At 36.3% G+C, this 23,744-nt stretch overlaps 1 protein-coding gene across 11 annotated transcripts in view; it reads left to right on the top strand.

Annotated features, from left to right (window-relative positions):
- Nucleotides 1-23,744, top strand: part of ttll7 (tubulin tyrosine ligase-like family, member 7) — an 83,123-nt gene that overhangs the window by 46,476 nt on the left and 12,903 nt on the right. For 6 of the 11 annotated variants that reach the window (XM_088598923.1, XM_088598926.1, XM_088598915.1 and 3 more), the window contains 9 exons: nt 8,135-8,229; nt 11,060-11,207; nt 12,401-12,474; nt 15,183-15,318; nt 16,819-16,905; nt 17,801-17,990; nt 20,381-20,658; nt 21,591-21,617; nt 21,935-22,069. In XM_088598923.1, coding sequence (XP_088455049.1) covers nt 8,135-8,229; nt 11,060-11,207; nt 12,401-12,474; nt 15,183-15,318; nt 16,819-16,905; nt 17,801-17,990; nt 20,381-20,658; nt 21,591-21,617; nt 21,935-22,069 — 1,170 coding nt within the window. Of the gene's footprint in view, nt 1-8,134; nt 8,230-11,059; nt 11,208-12,400; nt 12,475-15,182; nt 15,323-16,818; nt 16,906-17,800; nt 17,991-20,380; nt 20,663-21,590; nt 21,618-21,934; nt 22,070-23,744 lie in introns of all 11 variants that reach the window. The other 5 variants (XM_088598921.1, XM_088598925.1, XM_088598919.1 and 2 more) reach the window with 3 other exon arrangements.

Here is a 23,744-nt window from a genome sequence, read left to right as displayed (position 1 = left end):
GTGTCCATGCCCATTTCTTCAGACTTAAGACGGTGTGTAGGCAGAGGTCCAGTAGAAATTTTCTAAACATTAATGCTGTTCTGGTTGTGGTCACAGAAAGTCTAACCAAGATCATTAAAACCCACAGTGACTACAGGACATGAAATTCTTTCAATAACAACACTATTATAATATATATGTTATTAAAAAGATAAACTAAATATGTGGGAAAGCTGGTGATTAAATAGGGTGTTTTTGTCACATTTAATTGAATCATTGCTGAATGTGTCTTGCATTAAATCTTTTTTTACATTTTTTTGTGGATGAACAACAAAGAGACATGAATAGAGACATGCTCAATTATTGTCAATGTTACTTCCTGGGTGGTTCTATGCTCTGCATTAAAAAATACAAAAGCGTTATGGTTACAGTTGTTATTCTACTGGATTTCTTAGCACAACTGCCTGCCCCCACAACGTTCCTCATTTAACATTAATGTGAGATCCCTCAAAAAAACATCTTCTTGTTACGGTACACTAAAACTTAGTTTAACAATATTTTTTTAGCTCACACTCAGATGATTGATCACAAGATATTTTCAAGTGAACTGTCCTGTGTATTCATTCAATTGTACCAGATTAATGATACAGGCCATGGTTTATAGGGCAATCCTAATCATATTTCTTTCCCAGGGCCAGGAGACATTGTTACAGAAATATGTTATATAATCTCTTTTAGTAATCAGAAATATGATCCTTCTTACTTACATGTGGTAAGCAAAGTTTTTGAACGTGGGCTTAAGCTAACCTCCTGCAGTGCCCAGTTCACAGTACATAACTACAGATTTCTTCAATGTATTTTTCTGCATATCTCACAGTCAGATAGCTTGGTTTGGGTATGTATTGTCCAAGATAAACAAACAAAGATCTAAGCTTTTTCCAAGCATTTCAAGTATTCAGACTATGTTTTATAAAGATACCATATTATACATTACTTTTTACAACCATACTTCATTGGATGTTTCAGACTGAATATCTCATGTTACTTTTCTTTTTTGTCTCTGCATTTATTTTAAATGTTTTTTTAATTTAAATGTAATACAACTAGAAATGTCACAATGACTTCTCCCTTCTTTTTGTTAATTAATTTCTTTCTCAGTCGCTATCAACATCTTTCAAGAAAGCAACATGTTGCCAACAAGCCCGAAGAGGAAAACAAATTCTCTTTAGGGCAAATAAATGACCAATGTACCTGTAATGTAGATTAAATCTTAACAAAATGTGAAAGCATTTATTGTTTTAGCTTCTGTAAGTGCTTTATTTCGAGGAAACACTTCTGTTCATTCGCAAAAAGTATCCTCCAATATGCACTGGTGTAAAGAAAACAGAGGGATAAGAAAATCTACATTCAGATTCCAAAATATATGGATGGACACTGATAAAGAATTGTTCGTGCAATATCCCATTATTTCATTAATCTTTTATAAATGAATCAAAGAGCAAATATTATCTTAAAGACTTAAATACTGAATGTAAAATAGAAGTAAAGTTTTGTGACCATTAGTAAAGTATTAGGGAGCAAAGGTGACGTTATTTCACCAGAAAAGTCTGTTGATTCACTTTTCTTTAAAAATATTTAATGAAGCTGTTTCTGGTAAAGCTGCTAGTTTCTATAGCTGAGACTATTTGCTATGCCAACAAAAGCAAAATATGGAACACATGTAAATCTGAGAAATAGGACTTTGAAAACAAGCAGATACAAATTGTGCATTTAAATTATGCTGTGTTTTGGGCTTGCTGCAATCTAGCTGCAAGATTATTTATTGTTTGATAAATCTGCTGTAATTTTCCAGTTGGCATAGCTGGTCTATAGTATACTTGTGGTGTTCAGCCTCATTAAAGTTGGGTTACTGCTTATTTGGGGTTTTACAAAAATACAGCTGGTTTTACAAATAAAATGGAGGGCAAAACAGAAAAGAACAAGTGTCTGGGGAAAGCAGGATAATTAGAGCCCTGCAAGGGCCCACAAGGTTTAACTCAAAGACAGTCTAGCTTGTTAGAAAGTGACTGCGGGCAAACCGGTGTGTGCTCATTGGGGTGCACAAACTGAAACATGTACTCTTATTCAGATCTTAGCAGGACTGAATCTATCCTTTATTTTGCAAACAAGAGCTAATTTTTACCATGCTTGTTAAAAAAATACACATTTGTTTTTAGCTGTGAGAGGGGTTGGTTATGGGACCTGTAACCAATAAGTAATGCTAGTTAACTTTAGAGTGAATCTAGTCATTAGTATCTATTGATGCTTTAAAAGGGGAAACTTTGCCCTAATTGCTTGCCCTCTGGGGTGTGTGTGTGTGTGGACTGATTGGCACCTAATGAGGGAGGTCAGATGTGCTCAGAGTGTTTCTTGGGACGATGACAGCTCAGACTGCACCCTGCAGTGGTCTAAGCACTTTCCCTTCTGAATTGTTTCAAGATGAGTTTGTTTGTCCTTTTCTTAAAGCCAACACAAACCAGACTTCCCCTTCAGAATGAATGGAAATGATCTGCACCGGGAAGCGTAAACAAACGGGGTCTTTTCATTGCTTGCACGGACACAGTTTGATCTTGATGGGGTTCTCTTCACCAATGTGACGGCAATTTCCCCTTTGAATGGAGGTGCTCCGACAAACTAGATGGAACACTAAACATGGCTGCAGAACTGTAATTTTAGAAGTTTCCTGCTGACCACTCCAATTCCAAAGTGTCTTTTCATTCCTTATCCTTCACTGTTGAACTTTTGCAGTAAAATCTAAATGGATCATAGTGGTCCAGTACAAAAAAGTTTATTGTAATCACGCAGCTATTACTAGATTTTATAATAATGTGACTCAAAAAAGATCAGTTCCAAATAAATGGGGTTAGTGGATGCCTTTCTGAGCTGGTCATTTTGTCGATCACAGAATGACAAATACCTACATGAAGAATATGATGGATGTTAAATTACTTGTGTCACGAAAAGCACATATGAAAAAACTTTCAAATAGATGTTCAGAGATAGAGAAAACATACATGAAGCCATACATGAATTGTTACAAACCTGAAGATTAAGTAATACTGTAACTATTATCATAATGGCGAATATAAACTTTAAAGCACCATACAGCCAGTAGCTGTCACTGCTGTACTATACAGTAGTTAGTGTACCTTTGTTTTTTTAATTGGTCACAGTGCCTTGCAAAAGTATTCAGAACCTTCCTATGATTTCCCATTTTGTGAAATTACAAAACACTTTTTAAATTAATATTTGATTTAAAACGTGAATGCTTATACTAAAAACTTATAAGGTAAACATTTTCAGACCCATGAACTCAATATTTGGTAGAAGCATTTTTGGCAGCCAGATTGCAGCCAGACTGCAGTGTTTTTGGATAGGTCTTTACCAACTTTGCATTTCAACTTGGTGCAATTCTTACTCATTCTTCTGGGTGAATTTGCTCAAGTTCTCTTAAGTTCCTTGGGGATCGTTTATGGACGGCGGTTTTCAAGTCTTTACACAGAGTCGTAACACGACTTTGATTGGGCTCCTCAAGGACATTGACTTTCATATTTTTAAGCCACTCTAGTACGCTTTTGTATTGTGCTTTAAATCACTGTCATGCTGAATGGTGAAATTTTAATCCAATTTTATGTCTTCAACAAACTGAAAAAGGTTTTCCCTTATTATTTCCCTGTATTCTGATCCATCCGTTTTTCTTTCAGTTGTAACAAGCTTTCCAGTTCTTGCTGAGAAGATGTATCTCTACACCATGGTGATGCCACCACCATACTGGACTGGGAGATATGCTGTGTCAGACTTACCACATGGAATTTAGACAACAAAGTTCCAATTTGGTCACATCTGACCACAGGCGATTTTGTGACTTTTTTGCAGGATCACAGAGCTGCTTTGTTGCAAACTCCATGCAGGATATGATAATTTTCCACTTTGCCCTAAGGGAGAGTTTTGTGGAGTGACTGGAATACATTTCTGCCATTGCAGCCATCAAACTCTGTAGCTCATTCAAAGTTGTCGTTGGACTCACATTGACATCCCTCACCAGTTTTCTCCTTGCCCAAATTCTCAGTTTGGAGGAATGGCCTGATCTAGGTATTGTCAGAGTGATACAATGCACCTTTCATTTCTTGGTGATTGAGTAGACTGTGCCCACAGGGATATTAAGAGACTTTTGGTATGTTTTGTACCCTTCTCATTATCTGTATTTTTCATTGACTTTATCCTTGACTTGCTATGAAAACTCCTCAGTCTTCATGGTTGAGTCTTTGCTTAAAATTTATTACCTTATCAAGGAACCTCACAGAGACAGGCACTTAAATAATATTGTACCTTGTAAATGTGTGCACCTTTATTAATTTACACAGCAAAGATTTTCAATACTTATTCAATTATGATGTTTTGATTTTTCTTTCATAGGGGTTGGTTTTTTTTTGCTTTAATGAGTGGAGTAGGTTGTGTAAAACAAATATTAATTGGTATTTTAAAGTGTCATGGCTGCAAGGTTTAAAGCAACAAAATCTATAATGTTGAGGTGAAAATGCAATTAAAAATGACCTGTCTTGTTTTGAGAATGTAATGATGAGCAAAATTAAATCCAGTTGTTCTAGTAGCTTAGTATGGAACATCTTGTGTTGAGTCTCTAGATGGCAGTATTAACCTTATTATCTCCAAGAGCCCTTATTTTGGGGCAGCTAATACAACACACAGAACTAGCCGATACAGTTATCAAATGGAAAACTTAGTTTTCATATTTAGCACATCTACTCATATTAAGCAGCAATACAAAATTAATAAGGGAAAAAAACTGTGCTGCTTCACACTACAGAGCACTTTTAAAAAACGTAAGCCATACACACATTTGGACATGAAACACCATGAAGCAGACCTTATGTTTTTTAAGAATTTCTTTGAACTGGCCTTAGCCATATTTTTTTGGTGAACACTGTTCCAGAAAGGAACTGTGACATTAAAGATGCTTGTATGGTAATTCACTGGACCATATATGTTAAGCAATGGGTATTGAGTTTCTGCATTGGAATTACCCACTAAGAATATAACAAAAGGAGAAACCAGTGATTGATAAGTAAGTGAAACCAGAGCTCATGCGTTCTAGGCTACTGGCCACATGGCTGCTTTTAGTGGATTTACTGAGAAGCAGTAGTCAAAAATATCATTCACAAATCTTTGTTCAGACTAACATCCAGATGTGCGCACTGAAAAAAAAAGTCAGAATAGCAAGAGATGATGGAAGAGATGGAAAATTTTTACTTTGGTAAATTGTATCTTGGTTGACAACTGTTAAATATATGTGAAAAAGATAAAGCAGTACTCAGTACGTACCAATATTCATTCCATTAGCCATAACAATATTGAATCATGACTACTTTAAGTGTTGGGACATACATTTTAAAATGTATATAAAATTCGACACAGCTAATATTCCATCAGAAGGTATTTTTTAAGTGAAGAAAGACTAAAAAATACATTTAGCATGGATAAAATAACCAGATGCAGTGAGACAGTGACAGAATTGAGTAACTGTGCTTAAAGATAACCAGTCCATTCATGTTTAACTTTTTGTGGCCATATTGAATTACTGTGATATACAGAGCTGCAAGGTTAACAAATATACTCTGGTGTGTTTTTGCTTTTCTCTGGTACTGTACTTTGCTTAAATATTCAATGTATAATGTAAAATACACTGGTTGCGCAACCTTATGTTATTGCTTTAAGGACAGTAATTGAGATCATTAGGCCACAAGTACATCAAAGTAAATTGAAACCAAATGGTTTGTACAGTTGCAGAGCAGCTTAAAGAAGTGGAGTCAAGGAGGCTGTATCCCACAGTAGTTATCGAAATGTTGACAGATTATTTACGCATCAAAGATGCAGAAAGCTAGGTGAAAAAAACTCTGGGTTCATTGATTTTTATCTGAAGTTTTGTAGTTTAAACACCTAATCACAAATTTGGAAATGAAGGGAAAATGCTAGAACAAGAACTATCAAATGCTTAGCACAGTGTTTTCTTTTTTTGTGTTGTTTTAGTTACTGTATGTTTCGTGATTATGGATTAAGGTACGATTTAAAGCTAAACTTTCATCTTTTCATCTGACATTTTTATTGAATGGCTCTTTGTAAGCTGACTCTTTAAGCTCCTGCCAGAGACACTTAAGGAAATCACTACAGGGTTTTAAAGGCTACAGGGGTTCATTAGCCCCTAGACCGGCTTCACTTCCTCAATGAGAAGGGCCTGGTACATTGCCAGTTTAATTCCTTTCAGGATGACGAACTGACAGTGCAACAAATCACACTGAAAAATGAGACAGAAGCAGAAGTGTAACCACGATTACGAGGAACAGCAGAATTAGCTACAGTCTAATGAACACTTTTGTTAATTATATTTGAAGGGAATGTAAATGTAAATTCCGATTTTCTTTTTTTTTGGCTGTGGGGAGGTGGACGGGGTGTAGCGGGGGCGGTGGATTAATTTTTGCTCCGACTGTTAGGCAGGACGTTTTAAATTCTTGTTGTTATTGCTGGATGCTATAAATCCTAGGGGCCTCTTTGTTGGACAACTTGATGAGCTTTCTTTGTGTTTTGTGAAACTGACCATCTGCGTGATAATGGCCTTCTACTGTTAATGTCGTATATATCAAAGCTGTTAGCACAGCATCTGATAGGGTTACGGTCAGTACAGTGTATTCACTGATTTAGCACAGTGCTCAAGGTTTCCCTGCTTTCAGCTTTCCAGTCAGTTGTGATGTAAATATTATCTTACAGTCCAAGTCTAAGCTTCATACACATCAGTAACCACCTTTGTGATGGGGATTAAAGTTTAGCTGGGATAAATTTACAGTAGCCAAAGAGAGGATTTAAGTTTCTCTCATTTTGTCTCTTTCCCTGCATGGAGAGTGGAGAAAGAAACAAGCTCCAAGGATTGTGGGGTGATTGTGGTCAATTAAAACCCTCCATCAATGTGATCTTTTCAAGATCGTTCTTGTCATCTCTTTTTTACAGGGAAAATGGAACCTTTGCACAACTGTGTGCAGTAAAATATGTCCAAATTAGGAACAAAAATATTTTGCATTCACAGCTATGAAAAATAATTTGGTTCCTTCAAAATGACATTTGTACAGTAAAATCTCATGCAGAAATTTAACTTTCAAATAATTCACTTTGCTCTGTTTTTGCTATAATAGTTTGTCTTGTCTTCACTGATACCCTATTTGTCCAACAGACATTGTTGTCCTTATGCATTGGGTATTGTGGGCATCATATAATGGGGTACTAAAAAGTTATTCTTTCAAGCGAAATAAAATGCATTTGTTGGATATTAACTTGTGGACATCTTATTACTTGCAACACTTCACAGTATAGTAACAGTGTAAATACAATAAGGAAAAAATAAAGGTTGTTAACTGTAAAAAGAAAGGGTCATTTCATTGCTTAATGAGTGTAAATCAATATTCTCTTTATTACACTCTGAGGAACCTCAGGCAAACTGTCATTTGATCTCCTTTTAGATGCAAAGCAATTTAATCTGCCTTATTCATGATATCCAACCCGTTTGTCACATCCTGAACTTGTTTTATATATATCCTGGTTTGCTTGTTTTTTTATATATACATGAGAAAATAACTTGTTCCATTAACATGTAAATATTTAAGGTTAAATAAAAATCTATCTTAATTCCATAACTGGCTATAGTTTTGTAATAGAGTGACAGTAACATCGGCAGTAACCTCGAACAGCATTAACAGTGCTTTCTTGTGATGGGTGCAATAAAACTATTGATAGGAGAGCTGTTCCTTATGTGGAAGAAAGATGGCAGCAGCATGCTTCAGCTGAGACAGGTGGGATCAGTTGGCACTCTTGATGGTTGGAGACAGGTGAACTGACAACATGACAGCTTCTCTTCCCAAGGCAGGATGTGTTTTTGGACAGGTCAAAGGACAAAAGAAGTGCCTGCGGGTTATTCCCCAGAATCTGACAAAAGCTGCCTTTCAAACCCAATTCAGCATAATTTCCCCCTTCTTCATTTTGAAATGCCATACATATTAGCTGAAAATCTTTAGAATTGGAAAAGAGTACAGATTTCTATTTCTTTGCATTACAGATCAATCGTGCTCCAAGTTTTGGAACAGATCAGAAGATTGACTATGATGTGAAGAAGGGTGTCCTACTCAATGCACTCAAACTACTGAACATAAGGTACTAATTCTGTTTAACAAGCACTTTGTATTAATAATTTTAGCACTTTTTGCAGGGTCATTACTTCCTTGCTGTAGACGCTGGCAAATACAGTATTTATAATATTATTGATACGTTTATCTCACTATAGAAACGTCATTTTTTAAGTATCTAATAATGAGACCTTCCACATAATATATTCATGATAATGAAGTAACACTTATGGAAATACTAATTTCATTTGTACAAATTAATTATTGTAGCTTGGTATATACTGTTTGGTATATACTGTTGAGGAGTATACCAGAAAGTATATAGGGTGAAAAGATTTTATTTTCAACAAATTCCCTTAGTTTTCTTAAAAATATGTTTCAGTTTATTTTATTTCATTTTCCTACAATGTCATAAATGTGCAGGTTTGAAAAGATACAAATATCTGCCATAAATGTTTATTTTTAGGTTTTAAAAATAAAACTTAGAGAATACTGAAGCCAAAACATTTTGAATTCACAACATGAGGGAAATGTTTATGGTATTAAAGGTTAGTATGTTTCAGGTTTGTTTTCATTGTTAGTAGAAATAAATAAGAATATCATTAATATATATGATGTTCAGTCTAATGTGCTTTATGACCATTCTGCTGCCCCTGACTTGTTAGTGTGAATATGACTGAGCATTGTCAATGTGGAAAATAAAAAAGAACAGACTCAGCTGATTGATTGTAGCAGCCCTGACCCATAGGTTTGATTATACTATGAGCACATGTCGTCTACTATGCTAAATATAGATTGTGAACAATGGCTCTAAATTATTGCACAGTTGAAGTGGATTGATTGCAATGGGGTATATTGAGTTTTATGTTTAATAAATAGTGACACAATGAAATTGAATCACATTGTAAAATGATCAACTCATGGAGGCTAGAATGTATATTTAGGGTTGCTATTTCTCATGGTTACACAGAACACATTGCACCGCCTACAAACATGGAAATTACTAGTGTTAGGTAAGTTAAATTCAAAAATCAAATGAAAAAAACAGCTATATGAATAACACGAATTCTGTTTTCCTTATTTATTAAATACAGCAGTTACATTAAAGTGTACTATCTTTAATTTTTAATAACATTTAAAAAGCTGAATGAAAACATAAAAAAATGTCTTTGATGGGCAGTAATACTCTTGATGAAATAATACGATATACAAGACTGCTAATTTGCACAGTAGTGAGAGTAATTTTCACATACTTTATACAACATAGCAGTCCACTTTTTCTTGAAAGATTGTATCAGTGTAACATAGAGCAGTTTGAATTGAAATTATTAAAGGGTTTGTAATTTTTTGTCTAAAATGGTACTTTGCATAGATATGTTAATAGCTAATATATTTCTTCAGTACGTCTTAGTTAACTTTTACTAGCAAACAAAAATATTAACATGAAAAAGTACAGTAACTGATTAAAGAACCAAAATTGCTCTGAATGCACACAGATTGACAGTATATTTTATTTATGTACAATATATGAAGTATCTTCTCTTGGATGGAAGGGTGTTTTGAATTCTAGTGATCCAAACCAAGCATCTGTTCTGTGTTGAACTCTACACTTCTTAACCTCTCTGGCATCTGCTGAGTGGGCATTTGCCAGGGCTAGGCATCATCCTGGGGTTAAAAGAGCAGCAACACCTCCTGGTTTGGTTGGATAAGAAGAACGCTAATCATTGTTAAACCTCTCCATTCACATCTGTGGAATGGTAGTGAGGTGACAGCTGAAGTGGGCCCACAGAAATTGTGAAGAGATTGAAGACTATGTAATTAAGTACCGTCTCAGATTTAGTACCTGTGGAACCATCTTTAAAATTTTTTGTATTGCTTATCGTATATACCTTTTGGTATTACCGATTTTTTTCTTTGCCTCTCAACTCACAGCACCAGCTCTTGTATTGCACGGGGAGAATTAGGAGGCAAAAATAACTCCTCTGATTGACACACACACTGAGCCTTTCATGTTTCGACTTGTTGCAAGCCTTACAGTGTCTGCTGAGAGAGTTTGTGTCAAGTGGAGAAGCAGCGTTGTCTCTCACTGAAGTCATGGCAGTACTCCAGGCTCAGGGGTCGCTGTTTGCCTGCAAGCTGACTGACAGAACTCCACACCAACCTTGACACCACAGCTCGGGCAATCCAGGTCACTGTCAGCTGTTGACATGACCCTGGCTTCAACTAACAACATCTAGGTCAAAGAGCTTCTTGTGGAAGACTCCCGATCTTTATTGCATACCTTGCTAGTCCTTTCTGGCACAAAAAAGTCTCATTAAAAAGATGCAACTTTTCCAAGAAGAGAAATATGTTCTAGAAAAAAAAAAAACAGACCAAAAAAAGGACAACCTAATGTTATTGCACTCAGTACTGCAATCAATTCTATTAGGGTACCAAGATGAGGGTTCCTTTAAATATAACTAACATACTGTAGAATGATGAATTCCAGTTGCTACAGGAATAGCAATGTATAATAGTATAAACTAAAGACAGACTTCAAGCATCGGATTTACAGTTCTTTAGGGGCAGTTACCCCTCAGTCTAACAAGTAGAATTTCTAACTTTTTACACAGAAAAAGATAAGAAATTAATTGAGCTGTTGGACAGATAAAGCTGTGCTTAACAGCTGTACAAATGGATTGCTGATTGTAATGTGAGCGCTGAGCAGGTCTCCCCAGGAAGATACTGATAGCAGAGAAGGCTCATTATGTTTTTGTAGAGAAGGTTCATTATGTTTTTACTGATCATAGAAAGCGAGAACCCAAATTAGTCGGGTTTTTGTTAATCACATTACTTTCACTCCTCATTTCGCTCTTCAGAGCCAGCGATAAAAAAAGGAATTTGGCCCAGCAGAAAGCGGAAGCACAGCGGCGGCTGTATGGTCAGGGTTCCATGAAGAGGCTGTCGGCAGGCTCCTCTGAGTGGGAGAGACAGCGTCATACACTGGAGAGGAGGAAAGAGGAGCTGGTGAGATTCCTGACCACTGCCAGCACCCATGTACTCAGAATAGGCTGACAGAATGGGAGAGCCACACTCCTGTCCTCCAAAGCTGGAACATTTCCTGGTTTTCCAAACTATTCTGTCCTTTATTTGGCAGTCTTTTCAAGTCCGTTTATTGTCGATGTTTGAAAAGGTGTACTTTGTCAAAGGATGTTTAAACATAAAACACTTGGCAGGTTCGAGAAGAGTGTTGCAAGTTTAGTCATGTTCAACCTGGTCCAGAAAAAAAATCTTATTTTCAAAAAATAGACTGTTAACCATCATTGTGATTTATCTGCAGTCTTACTGTGTTTTACAAAGACACCTGAGACAATTTATTATTTTTTTCAGTATATTAATGCTAAACCAGCATTGCAAGCTACAGTACCACCAGTTGTTTAAGATAAATCATTAACATGTATCAAGGGTACCATACTGCAGTAACCCATGCACTTGGTACTTGTAATTTCATTTAGACTCTAGTCTAGGTAAGTTAAATTCAATTTCTGACTCATCTGTAAATCACACATACCAGATCCCATATATGATGGCTGTTTTCTATATGTTAGATGTCAGATACCTCTGGCAAACAAAGGTTTGAGGTTTAAATTTGTGGTTGGTTCGGTTTTGATTTTATCTAGGCTTAGGTATCTAGAAAGTTTGTATGGAAACTGGAAAACATTATGCTGAATTCAGCATCATCACATTATTGGCTGATTAGATTCGATTGGTGAAAGATGATTCCCAATAACAGGCAGAGGTCACTACCCTATATTGTAGGAGGGAGGGTGAAATTAAAGTGGGCATTTCAAACTTCAGGGTGGGTGCCAAAGGCAGAATTAGAATTAGTACATTAGATTCCTTAAATAGTACTCAAAATGGAGCATACAAAATAATCAAAATTACTTTTTACCATTTGTTGGCTTTAATATATTAAGATCCAGAAGGAGGCTGATAATCCTCCTACTGAATATATAAATAATGAATTAGCTTTAGATATTTTCAGATGAGAAAAGAGCACAAAGAGCCTTTCATTGACTGTCAGAGAAACAAGCTTTCATAAAAGGTTTTGGTTTTATTGATCGGAGTCATGGCAGTCTTTGAGTCTCCCATTATTTACAACAGTCATGTTTGAGCTTTAAACTGCACGACATGAGGCTTTTCTTCTTTTTTCTCTCCAGAAAGAGAGGCTTGCTCAAGTACGCAAACAGATCTCACGAGAGGAGTATGAAAACAGGCATCTGGGAAATTACAGGTACGCTGATGTACACACGCTGCTCGGTTCTTTAGGCTTGTAGATTCTGTATCACTGAATTCTTTTCAAAGATGTCTGAGCTCAGTGTCAGCTCTGTTGTTAATGTTGAAACAGTCAAATGTACAGCTGAGATCTTTTTTTTCTAAAAATCACCAATTAATTTTTCAGATACCCATGCAATTTGGAATTGCCAATTGTTTCTTTGTGCTGCGGCTCACATAGCTGCTGTGCGATGAGAATGAGAGGCAGGCAGGTTCCTGCAATCTGCTCACCAGTGGAACCATTCATCTTTTGGCATGCTACAAGCTCTGCAGCAACTTACAGGAGGGTTAGTGCCAGCTGAAAGAGGGATGTGTCCCTTACTGAGGGCACTGCAAGCCTGCTGGCAACTCAGTCAGGGATGTGTCACTGATTTCGTTAGGGTCAATCCCAACACTACCCTCAGCCAAATGTGCACTGCCACCTGGTGAATCCCAGTCACAGCTAGCTAGTGACATGACTGAGGCTTGAACTTGGAATATGTGGATCACAGAACTCAACCTGCACATCTTTCTGTTATAATATGACTCTTATTGAATAATCCCAGGGATATATGCATAACTAATATTGAACTCTCTTAATTATATACAAGATTTCAGATAATAAAGTCTATTTTTTAAAATTCACCAGTCAAAAGAAAAGACACTACTTCTAAGCATGAGTCACCCATTTCAAAATGGTTGTTGAGTCTGTGGCCCAAAATACATTGTCAATACAGCTGTTTTACATTCAGAAAAGCAGAATGCTCATTGTAGTAAGACCTTCGCAAGCCAACTGGTAATATACTGCTCTTTGGTTTTTATTTCAAAACAGCTTTGCCTGCGTTCTGGCAATAAATACCTGTGGTTCAAAGGGAACGGCTGGTATTGATCCAGACATTCATTTTAGAAGAGTCTCTTAATGAACCTGTTTCCCCCTTGGGTCAAGTACTGTTTGGACATAGGAAATTGAGTTCAAAGAGAAACTCTGTATGTGGCCATTAAATAATCTACCACTTACCTAATGTTTTATGAGTAATTACTAAGATGAACATGCTGAAATAATGCTACTACTTCAAAGTCATTGAGGACTAATGACATGCAATGCAGAGTATTCATTAAAACAGTCTTAGTCTGAAAATTGAATTTCACCAAACATAATTCACAATTGTCACTTTAGAAGCTCCCTCAGATCTCCAATAATGATTTATATATTTACAATGTGTAAATTGAATAGTATATCTTAAATTATACCATTTAAAGTTGCAATCTTTTACTACAGAAATAAGCAGTATTTCTGAAAACTTTAACTTGATAGAAAAATTGCAGTCAGACATTTAATAGAGGTATGTTTTGGAGTAACTTTCTTCACGGAAAATAAAATGGTGGACTATTGTTTTCTTTCCAGAATTGAATGGCATGATAGATTGAAGAAGTTAACACTTTGCTCTGTGCTGATGGTTGATTACATCTGTTTCATAAGGATGACCAACAGTATATGTTAAAGTTTCATGTATTTTACCACTTGTGGCAATATTCTCCTTTTCTCATGGTAACTTTGATTAATTACATGTGGTAAATGAAGTCTAAAATTACAATGTCAACAATTTGCTTAATTTGAAAATTGTCCAATTTTTCTGGTTACAGTAGTTTGATTAAATACTTAGAATATATAAATCTGCAGAAGTAATGTGGTGCTACGATAGATTTGCATGCCATTCTGTATATTGTGTTTAACTAGACACAAATTTCCTTTCAAAATGGGCTGAGTTTAACGAGTATAAATTGAGCTTACATAATATTTATTATGTAAAGAAATTGAGAATTGTAACTCCTGTAAGTTCCTTTAGATACTATCATCAGCTCTTTTATAATTATAAATAATACATTTTTTATGCCACCATTGTAGTATTTGTTAAAGACAGGTCTGCACAAACAGCCAATGTTAAAAGATGCCTTGTGATATATAGGTCAAGAACAGCTGCCATGCATACAATGCATACAGTGTTTTTCCTCAACAGGGATATGACCGTAGGGCAAGGAGTATGAATACACAGCCTTTTCCTCATCAGTGACTTATAGGTCCTCCTGGATTAGAAAACAATTACCACAAGATCTTAACTTTACCATCTGTTAATCTTGCGATCACAATGTAAATGTGTGTATTTCAGGATTTGCTCATTGTAAAATGTCTGAAAGCCAGGCTGACACAGACTTGCGCAGAAAACTAATGTATAAGTGCTATGGGAATTTAACTAAAATATACAAAAACACTTATAGATCATAGCTAATGTAGCCATGCAATCATTGCTTATTTAGATTACTGTTACTGCTGTTATTACTAAAGAGCAATTCACAGATCGTGAGGTAATTGTGATCTTCCGATAACAAGAGCAGTACAGACATCCTGAGTCCCCTGTGCTCTGAAGATAAATATTCCCATTATTTATTTTGTCTCCAGTCTTAAAACAGGCTCTGGGGAGTTGTTGTTTTAAAGAGCACATTACTTAGCAGAGAGGGGAAGCAGACACAGTATCAACATCTTAGTTATATAGTGCCTTTCTGCCATCGGATTTTTGTCAAAATAAAGAACTGTATTTGCCCCTTGATTTTTGAAAAACCTTATCCACTGGTCAGGAAAAAAACTGCATGAATATTAAATACAAACTTTTTTATTCTTTTTTCCAACAGACGCATTTACCCTCCAGATGACAAGCTGCTCTTGGAAAAGTATGAAAGCCTTCTCTCTGCTGCTTTTCAGACCTTCCTAGCAGGGCGAGCGGCCTCACTTCAAAAGGAGATGAATAATCCTCTGAAGCGAATGAAGGCACGTATCTGGGTGCCGTCTTGGTTCAGTGTTAAACTTAAGATTATTCCCCTCTTGTTTGAAAAAGAAAAGCCAACAACCTATGTTAAACTATTGCCAGGTATTTGTCATCTTTGTCCTTGTGTATAGATTTAAAAACTGCCAATTTGCAGAGGACATGAAGACAGAAGAATTTGTTTTTGAGAGAATAGGACCTTTTACCTCCCTTGCTCTCTGTCGTTCTGTCATCCCTAACATTCTTCTTCAATTATATTTTTAATGATTTGATGGGTTAACAAAGCGATTAATGCTGCAAATGCCAGTGATTTTTGTGGATTTCTTTTCTGCACTTCTCAAGGACTGCATTGAACCTTAATGTTAGAAATTAGGAGGTTTGCTTTTTGAAGAACTTAGGACGGCAAAACCTTATTATGAGAGTAAAGTGATTATTTGGTTTTAAAACTGTAGATAAGCTGGTCCTTAGGAAGCTGCATGCAATATGGAAGGTTTGATTCATGGAGTCTCGGATTTTGGCTGGAGACATATGTGGAACACAGTTTTGGCATTCTTAGTTTGAGTGCTTGGCTTAGAGAAATAAGGCCAGAGTAGATTTGCCACACTATACCTAGATGACTCCTACTGAGTTGACGGCTGGTTCAGATGAATAATTATCCGATTGATTAATAAGAGCCAGTATCACTGTTGGCTTTTGACTTTTCACTGGCAAAATAATTGGAACTGTAGTGGGCATGCTGAGCAAACAATGTGTCATTTTAACACCATTATATCAAAATCTCTTCTTTGCATGGTATATCCCCAAAACGAAGCTAAGAATACATACTCCAGCATGAAGAAGTTCAAGTAGGTAGCTGCGTGAGCATGCGTAGGTTGCGAAGGAGCAGGTAAAGGTTTATTCCATGCTGAAAGAAAAAGAAAAGAGGCAATGTTTTGGCTGTATAGCCTTCTGAAGAAGACAGCTGAAGAAGCCTTCACAGCCGAAACATTGTGTTTCTTTTCTTTTCCTTTCAGCATGGAATAAACCTTAACCTGTTCCTATACTCCAGCATACATAGGTACGGCAGTTTCATGACTTTGAAAACAACCTACAGTAAAAAAATGAGAAAATATTCTTCATATATTTTCAGTGACAGCAGTATTCCTATAGAAAAGTGTTTTTTTATACAATAACTTTAATTTGTTTTATAGCACCCTTCACAACAAATTTCCACAAATGCTTTATCAGTACATCACAAAAGGTGGGAGGGGTTTTGATGCTGTTTCAGATTAATCCTGATCACTTTTCTTCTCAGCGTTACCTAGTATACATGTTCCACCTTTTAAGGAAATAATTAATGGATAAAATTGCAGACTAACAGCAGAAAAAAACACGTATTTTTGAGTTAAAAATATCTGGTACGTATTTCTTTGTTTCTCTTTGTAGCACTGAAATGGAAAGAGATTTGCTGATCTTGTTGCTTTGTTATAAACCGAGTAGATAAACTGATATTATTTAAATCACAGGAAGAAGACATCTTAGACCTCCTGGAGCAGTGTGAGTTGGATGACGAGAAGCTTATGGGAAAAACATCCAGGCAGAGAGGGCCCAAGGTAAAAGTCAAAACTATCTGTCCCTCCAGTGCTGCAATTTTACAATCCATAAAAACACGCTTTACTTATCTCTGCACCTATAGTTACAATGAGAAGGCACTACTCTGAAAATATTCAACGTCTGTATCTAGCAAATGCTCTAGAGCTGAGTAAAAAAAAACATTAAGAGCTGTAATGGTGCCATCAAGGCAGTTTTCAACCATATTAAACCTCTTCAAGGGTAACTACTTGTTTGAACACAATTGCTTTTTACTCAAATTCATTTACACTTGTCACTTTCAATTGTAGGGAGTGTTAGCTGATTTCCCTAGCCTTGCTGGGTGCTGAGATGTCATATTGCTCTCACATGGGTGTATTATAAAAACACTGGGACACACAGGAAAAGTAAAACATTTAAATACTCTGGATTAACACGTTCACAAATTTGAAATTCAACAGTTTAAACTTAAAATACCAAAACCTATTCTTCAGGCCTAGCGATTTGATAGGCTTATGTTTCTAATCACATACTCCACATAAATTGTTTAAAAGTAGGCACAGCCAAATTAGCTGATGAATAACAGATGCGAATGCTTTATTAATGCTAACAATGTGTTCCTTCCTGGGCATGAAATAGAGATGCAGTTCAATTAACTTTCCAGCAGAGGAAATTATAAATTCATACAATAAACAGGAGCATGTAGAACAGTACCTATTGGAGCTGAATTAATATGTCTCCATTGTTGTGTTAATCAGAACAAGACAAACATTTCCCCATCATCTATTTGCCGGTCAGCAAATTTAATAATTCTACCTCCCATGACCTTTACTTTTACAAAGTGACAAATGTTAATTGAAGAGTACTGGAAATGTGGGTGTTATTCCTGACATAATTTTTGAAATTCCACTGTTTTAGCCCTTGTCATCCATGCCTGAAAGCACCCAGACACCAAAGAAACAAAGGGACTACAGCAGCAATAGCAGCTGTAACAACAGTAGCTCCTCAGGATCAGAAGAGGATGAAAAAGAAGACCTCTCAGAGAAGAAAGAGAAGAAAGTTTCATATGACCTGGGAGAAGACAAGAACAAATCATTGGAGCGCTCCAGTAAGAAACAAACAGTGGTCTTTTGCTGTGGGGTAAATTACAACTGTGAGTTATCCTGGAAAATAAGAGGAAACAAATCAACATTTCCTACTGTTTTTAGTTTGTTTTACAGACTCAGTTCCTAACATTTTCCAGATGATCATAAAAATGGTTGAATTGAAAAAGATTCACAAACGTTTGCTATAAACATTAACTATTTTCTAAGCAGACAAATTAACAATGCAAAAAAAAGAGATAATACAGTATAGGAATATTTAGGGATGAAGTTGCAGAATTGCACGTAAATGTCAGTAGGAATCTTATTAAAACATCTACAGTATATTCATCTATATTACAAGAGTTAACTTACTGTTTAGTCTAATTTATTCAAACATAAGAGAATTAAGCATACATTGTAACCAGAATTTTGTGGCATAGGTTAAAGTATTCAATTACTCTAGAATCTCAGTTTAAATATTTAAAACAACTAATGTTGAAAAGCTTGCAAATTTACTTTGCTTTGTTTTTATATTAAAATTATAAAGTTACAAAAAATTATAAAGACACTGGGTAGTCTACACCAAAAGGCTAGTTCACACACAATATATATATAGATCATGCTTTAAAATTAATTTGGTCAGCCTCACACTTCAGAAAAGAAAACCTGTAAACGAATTCTTCCATGAATCTGATGAAGTGAGCTAGTAATTTGTCTTTAATTGTCAAACAGACCCCTTTTTGGTTTTGGCATTAAATCCAATTGTTGACTCATCTGCAGATTAGTAATTCCAAACCCAGCTCTTAATTACAGATTTATATTACTTACGATGGAACAAACCTCTAGCAAATAAAAGTCACAGTCAAATGACGCATTTGGAGTCAGGTAGGTGCAGGTGCAGCAAACATCAAATATGATCCAAGCTACAGTTTTGAGCAGCTGGTAATTAAAAAAATACCTGTAAATCTTAAAATAGTTCAATCTTTGTCAGTAATGGCACTATACACTCATTACAAAAGCCAAAGGGACTGATGTGTCACTGCTCTGTTTTTCATTGATATGAAGACATCAAAATCTCATTAAAACAAGCTTTGTGCCACTTTGCATTAATTAAGATTGAAGAGTACATTCATCCTGAAGATGATGAACTGATTGGCTAAAGAAACTGCAGTTTTTCATTTTTAAAACTTGTATAAAGGTGTTTATTTATACAAGTATAGCACCTTTAAAGGCGCTATATAAAAAAAGTTTATTATTATTATTTATTACATTTGCCTCACAACTTGTCTGAAAATCAGCAGTGACCACTGGATCCTCAGCAGTGTGTTCTTAATGTAAAAAAACCCCAGAAAGTACAGATAGACTTGTGTTAACATCTGTTCTGGCTGTCTTGGACCTTTATTAGGGTTATCCCTGTTCATTTAAATTTACTGAAAGGTGAAGGCAAGTGACATCAAAAGCCATCTTTCTATACCTTACATGGTCATCATTTTGTGGATTCCAAAGCCTTGGTAGCACATGAAAAACAAGCACTGTATAAAAGGGAAGTTTGTATCATGATGTAACACTGCAATTGTCATACTTTTAATAAGTATTTTGATGTGTCACAATCCAATGAACTCACAGTGACTGTCTCATTCTCAGGCAGTATATAGAATGCTGCAGTTTAGGGATTACAGTATTAAAAGCACATAAAATCATATGGCTTGCCTTAAAAAGTCATTCTTGAGAAAATACATTTAGGACTTTATACTAAGAGTCTTTTTATGGAAAGAAATCTTTTGATACAGATTTTTGGTTCACCTTCAGGTTTTGAGAAATTTAAGTATTGTTGGACAATGGCTACAATATGTATTTGGACATCTGGTATGCATCTGGTAGGGAGCTGCTCTTGTGTGTGTGTGCGTATACATTTTTTGTGGCAGATTTCTCTCTTTGGACAAAAAATACTATTTCAAATGCTTCCTTATGAGCTTTTGTGACCTGGCTTGAGTTGTCTGACCAATCTGCTATGACCTTGACTTCCCCAGACTCAAGGAGACCAGCTGGGGGTAGACTAAGCTAAGCTTTATAATTCACTAGATTGGCAAGTGGTGGCCTTCAGGTTGACTAGTGGAAAATCTCTTAACTGGCCAGGGGTCAAACTGGAAAGAGTTCAATACTGCCCTGCTGCGTAATGTGTGGGTAATGAAATGGCAATGAAAGCATATGAAAATACGGATTTGATACTATATTTGCTTTAAAAAAAATAATGAATTACTTGACAGCTCCGACCCTTCAATGCAACAAAAATACTTTGTAATTTTAAAAGGTAACCGCTACACTGGTATAAATGATGTTAATAGTAGTTATGGCTTTTAAGAGAATTTCTAGAAAACTACAGTTGTCATGGTCTTGTTGTCTGCTCTTGCAGGCAGGATTCATTGGAAACCTCCAGTCAAGGCAACAAAAGCCGGACCTTCTGCTTCCCCAACTTTATCTGCACCAATCAGGCGCTCAATTTCGTGCCCACGGTCGATATCCTCCCTAACAGCGCAGTCACCGACGAATGAGCCAAGGGCTGCATCTGCGAAGCCGTCCACGCCCACGCTGCGCCCCAGTTCGGCCTCCCGCTCCCACTCCCTCAACCGCGGTGGCTCCACGAGTAGAGTGCCTCACAGCACCAGCCTGGGCACCATCCACTCCACAGTGGCAAGTCCATTTCAGCACCGTCTTCAAACAGCCAGCTAGACATGTTCATTATTGTCACATGTATAAATAATTAGAAATGTGTCATTTGTGGAATGGGCTGCTTTCCATAGAAATGAACTCCAGCGCAAAGCCAATAGGAAGGGAGGAGCAGTGGCTCTGTAGCTCAGGATCTGTGCCTGTGGCTGGAAGGTTGCCGGTTCGTGTCCCGCGGCCGGCAGAGGAATCCTACTCCGTTGGGCCCCTGAGCAAGGCCCTTAACCTTAGCTGCTGCAGGGGAGCCGTATAAATGGCTGACCCTGCGCTCTGACCCCAAGCTTCTCTCCCTGTCTGTGTGTCTCATGGAGAGTAAGTTGGGGTATATGAAAAGACAAATTCCCAATACAAGAAATTGTATATGGCCAATAAAATGATCTTATCTTATCTTAGAAATAAACTCCCGATCAAATCAGATTAAAAAAGACAGCTATACAGATGTCTGTGGAGGAAAGCAGGGAAGTGGTACCTTAGACAGAAAGAAAGGCTATCACCTTGGATACAGTTCCATGGAATGGCAAAAATATTTCCAGGACAGCATTTCTGGGGTGCATTCACTTGCCTTTATTTAGTTTTCCTTTTGGTCTATTTCAGTTTGCTTCGAGGCAAGCGCTTAATTAGTTTATTTGTGTTCACATCCAGAAGGGGTGTGGGTGTTGAATATATCTTAGCAGCAGCAACGCAGGACTTTCACTGCATTATGATAGCAAATAACTATCAGAAAAAGATACATGGATTGAGTAGGAATGAGGTGTATAATGACATTGGTCAAATACACATTTCAGTCATCGACTGATTCATATGGTGTTTTGCGTTTTAGGAAGTTTCATCTTGCATTTAAGGAAAGTTGTCTGTCCCTTTTGTTTCCTTTTGTTTTCACATCTTTAATTGCAATACAGACTGCAAAGACAGCGGAGCATTCGGAGGTATCTTACTCTCATTACTCTAAAAATCAGAGGCTACCATAACATTACAAACAAAGGAAACATCCAGACAATGGCAGTGGCTGTTCAAACATTTTTATCATGACTGAACCAGGCTTTAATGATAGCCGCTCTTTGAAATATCACTGGGGGATGTGCTAATTACCAAAGCTATTGTGTCTCAGTGCTTAACATCATAAAGAGTGTGTTGGAGGTTTTTTGTGAACACTGCTGCTAAATGAAAAAAAAATATGTGTAACATTTCATCCTAATTTATCTTGTTTTTTGTTTTGACTTGTCAGTTTTTTTCTTTATTCCAGGGAGAGCCTTTGCTGAACCTCAGAACAAAAGAACAAGAAGCAGAGCTGACAAGACAGACTTTGACTGCTCTGAATGAAATGCGGATCAGATTTCCAGGAAAAACTGAGGAAGAGGCAGAAACGATTCTTGATGATGTGAGTGCTTGACGCTGCCCCCTATATACTGGCATTACAGCAACGCCTATGCTACCATCTCCTTTATTGATGAGCTCTTCTCTCATACCTGTTAATCACACATCTTTTTTTCTTAGTGTGCAGTGTCATTGATCAAGGATTACCAAATATTTTAGCAGCAGCCGGTGTCTAATTTTAAATACTTGTTATAATGAAGACTTGATACTGGAGTTTCATTGCAGTTTCGGAGTTTTATATTGTGAGGTTCCTATGAGGTTTACAGTGATTGTAAAGCTATAGCATTCACATATTTGTTAATTTCATTTTCACTATGAAATTTGGATACAAATGCTACTTTACTAGCTAAATCCATATTGTAATTTTAAAAATAATAATAACTATCTAGACCAATAAAATTAAAACTGCTGCTTAGTACACAACTTAAACAGATGGGCAATTTCCACCTGTCTGTAGGCAATCTTTCTGCATTCCCAGTATTAAAATTACCTCTATCTCAATGTTACTGAAGTAATAACTGGAACTGCCGAATCGTATTTACATAATTCAAATACTTTTCAGCAAACACACTAGAAATGCCAGATCATTAGAGAAACCGCCTTACTAAGAGTTGTGTGAACTTAGAACAGTCTTAGAACACAGTAATATGGAGGAAAATGAATGGAAAAATGTGAAAAAGTCTTGTTGATTGTCAGGTGAGATTAATATAAATTATTAAACAGTTTTAAAGTACCTAATATAATTTTATATTATAAACTAAAATCAGTGGGACTGTCAATTGGCACTTTCAAATTTCATTTCAATGTGTGAAATCTGCATGTTCACACTGAAACTTACCTTTGGCGTTTTGTTTACACAGTGGGAGTGTTGGTTTTGTTTGTTGGGAGCATTTTATAGATCAGAAATGGCTGATGGTTAATTGTTACAGGCAGAATCTTTAGTACTACAAGGCAGTTCAAATTCCCAACATGAACTACAGTTTAGAATCTTATGCATATCACCCTTTATCTCCTTTTTCTGGGTAGATTTACAGCAGTTAATGTCTTTTAGATGCTAACTCTAAATATACTATGTTCACCAGCTGTCAGAGCCTTTATTGTATGACTTGTCTCTGCTTTAATTATATAAAGTAGCAAAATTTAAGAAAACACATGATGAACAATAAATATGTTGTACACTAGGATCGACTCAGGGACAGATATAAAAGAGATTGGGGCGGGTAGATTGAAAAGTACTTGTATTTTTCTTTTGATTGTCTTACACAGACATATAATCAATATTGATGAAGGGCTATATAAACCAGGTTGTAAAGAGTGAGAAAGATATGGAATCACTGCAAGATGTTCTGCTGCAATGTGTGGCAGGTTTGAATAGACTTGAGTGCTTCAGGGCCACTGATATTGGCTTTCATGCACTTCAGCAGATCATCACAAACTGTAGTGAAACCAGCACAATACTAGTTAATATCTGTAAGCAAAATATAATATACTGTGGATGTTGTAGTGCAGTTAGTTGTATTGACTAACTGCCATATTATGAAATAAAAAATAGCTCAGCCTAATGTGTATCTGTATCCTAAAAATCATAGATGATTGACAATATACTGTAAAACCATAGCATATTCTTAATAGCTTACACGGTGGAATTACAGATAGGCAGTGGCTCTGTAGTTTCTTTT

This window comes from Lepisosteus platostomus, chromosome 11, assembly GCF_059453375.1.
Source record: "Lepisosteus platostomus isolate fLepPlt1 chromosome 11, fLepPlt1.hap1, whole genome shotgun sequence".
In the NCBI taxonomy this organism is placed as follows: domain Eukaryota; kingdom Metazoa; phylum Chordata; class Actinopteri; order Semionotiformes; family Lepisosteidae; genus Lepisosteus; species Lepisosteus platostomus.
This window is presented reverse-complemented; position numbering and strand designations above follow the sequence as displayed.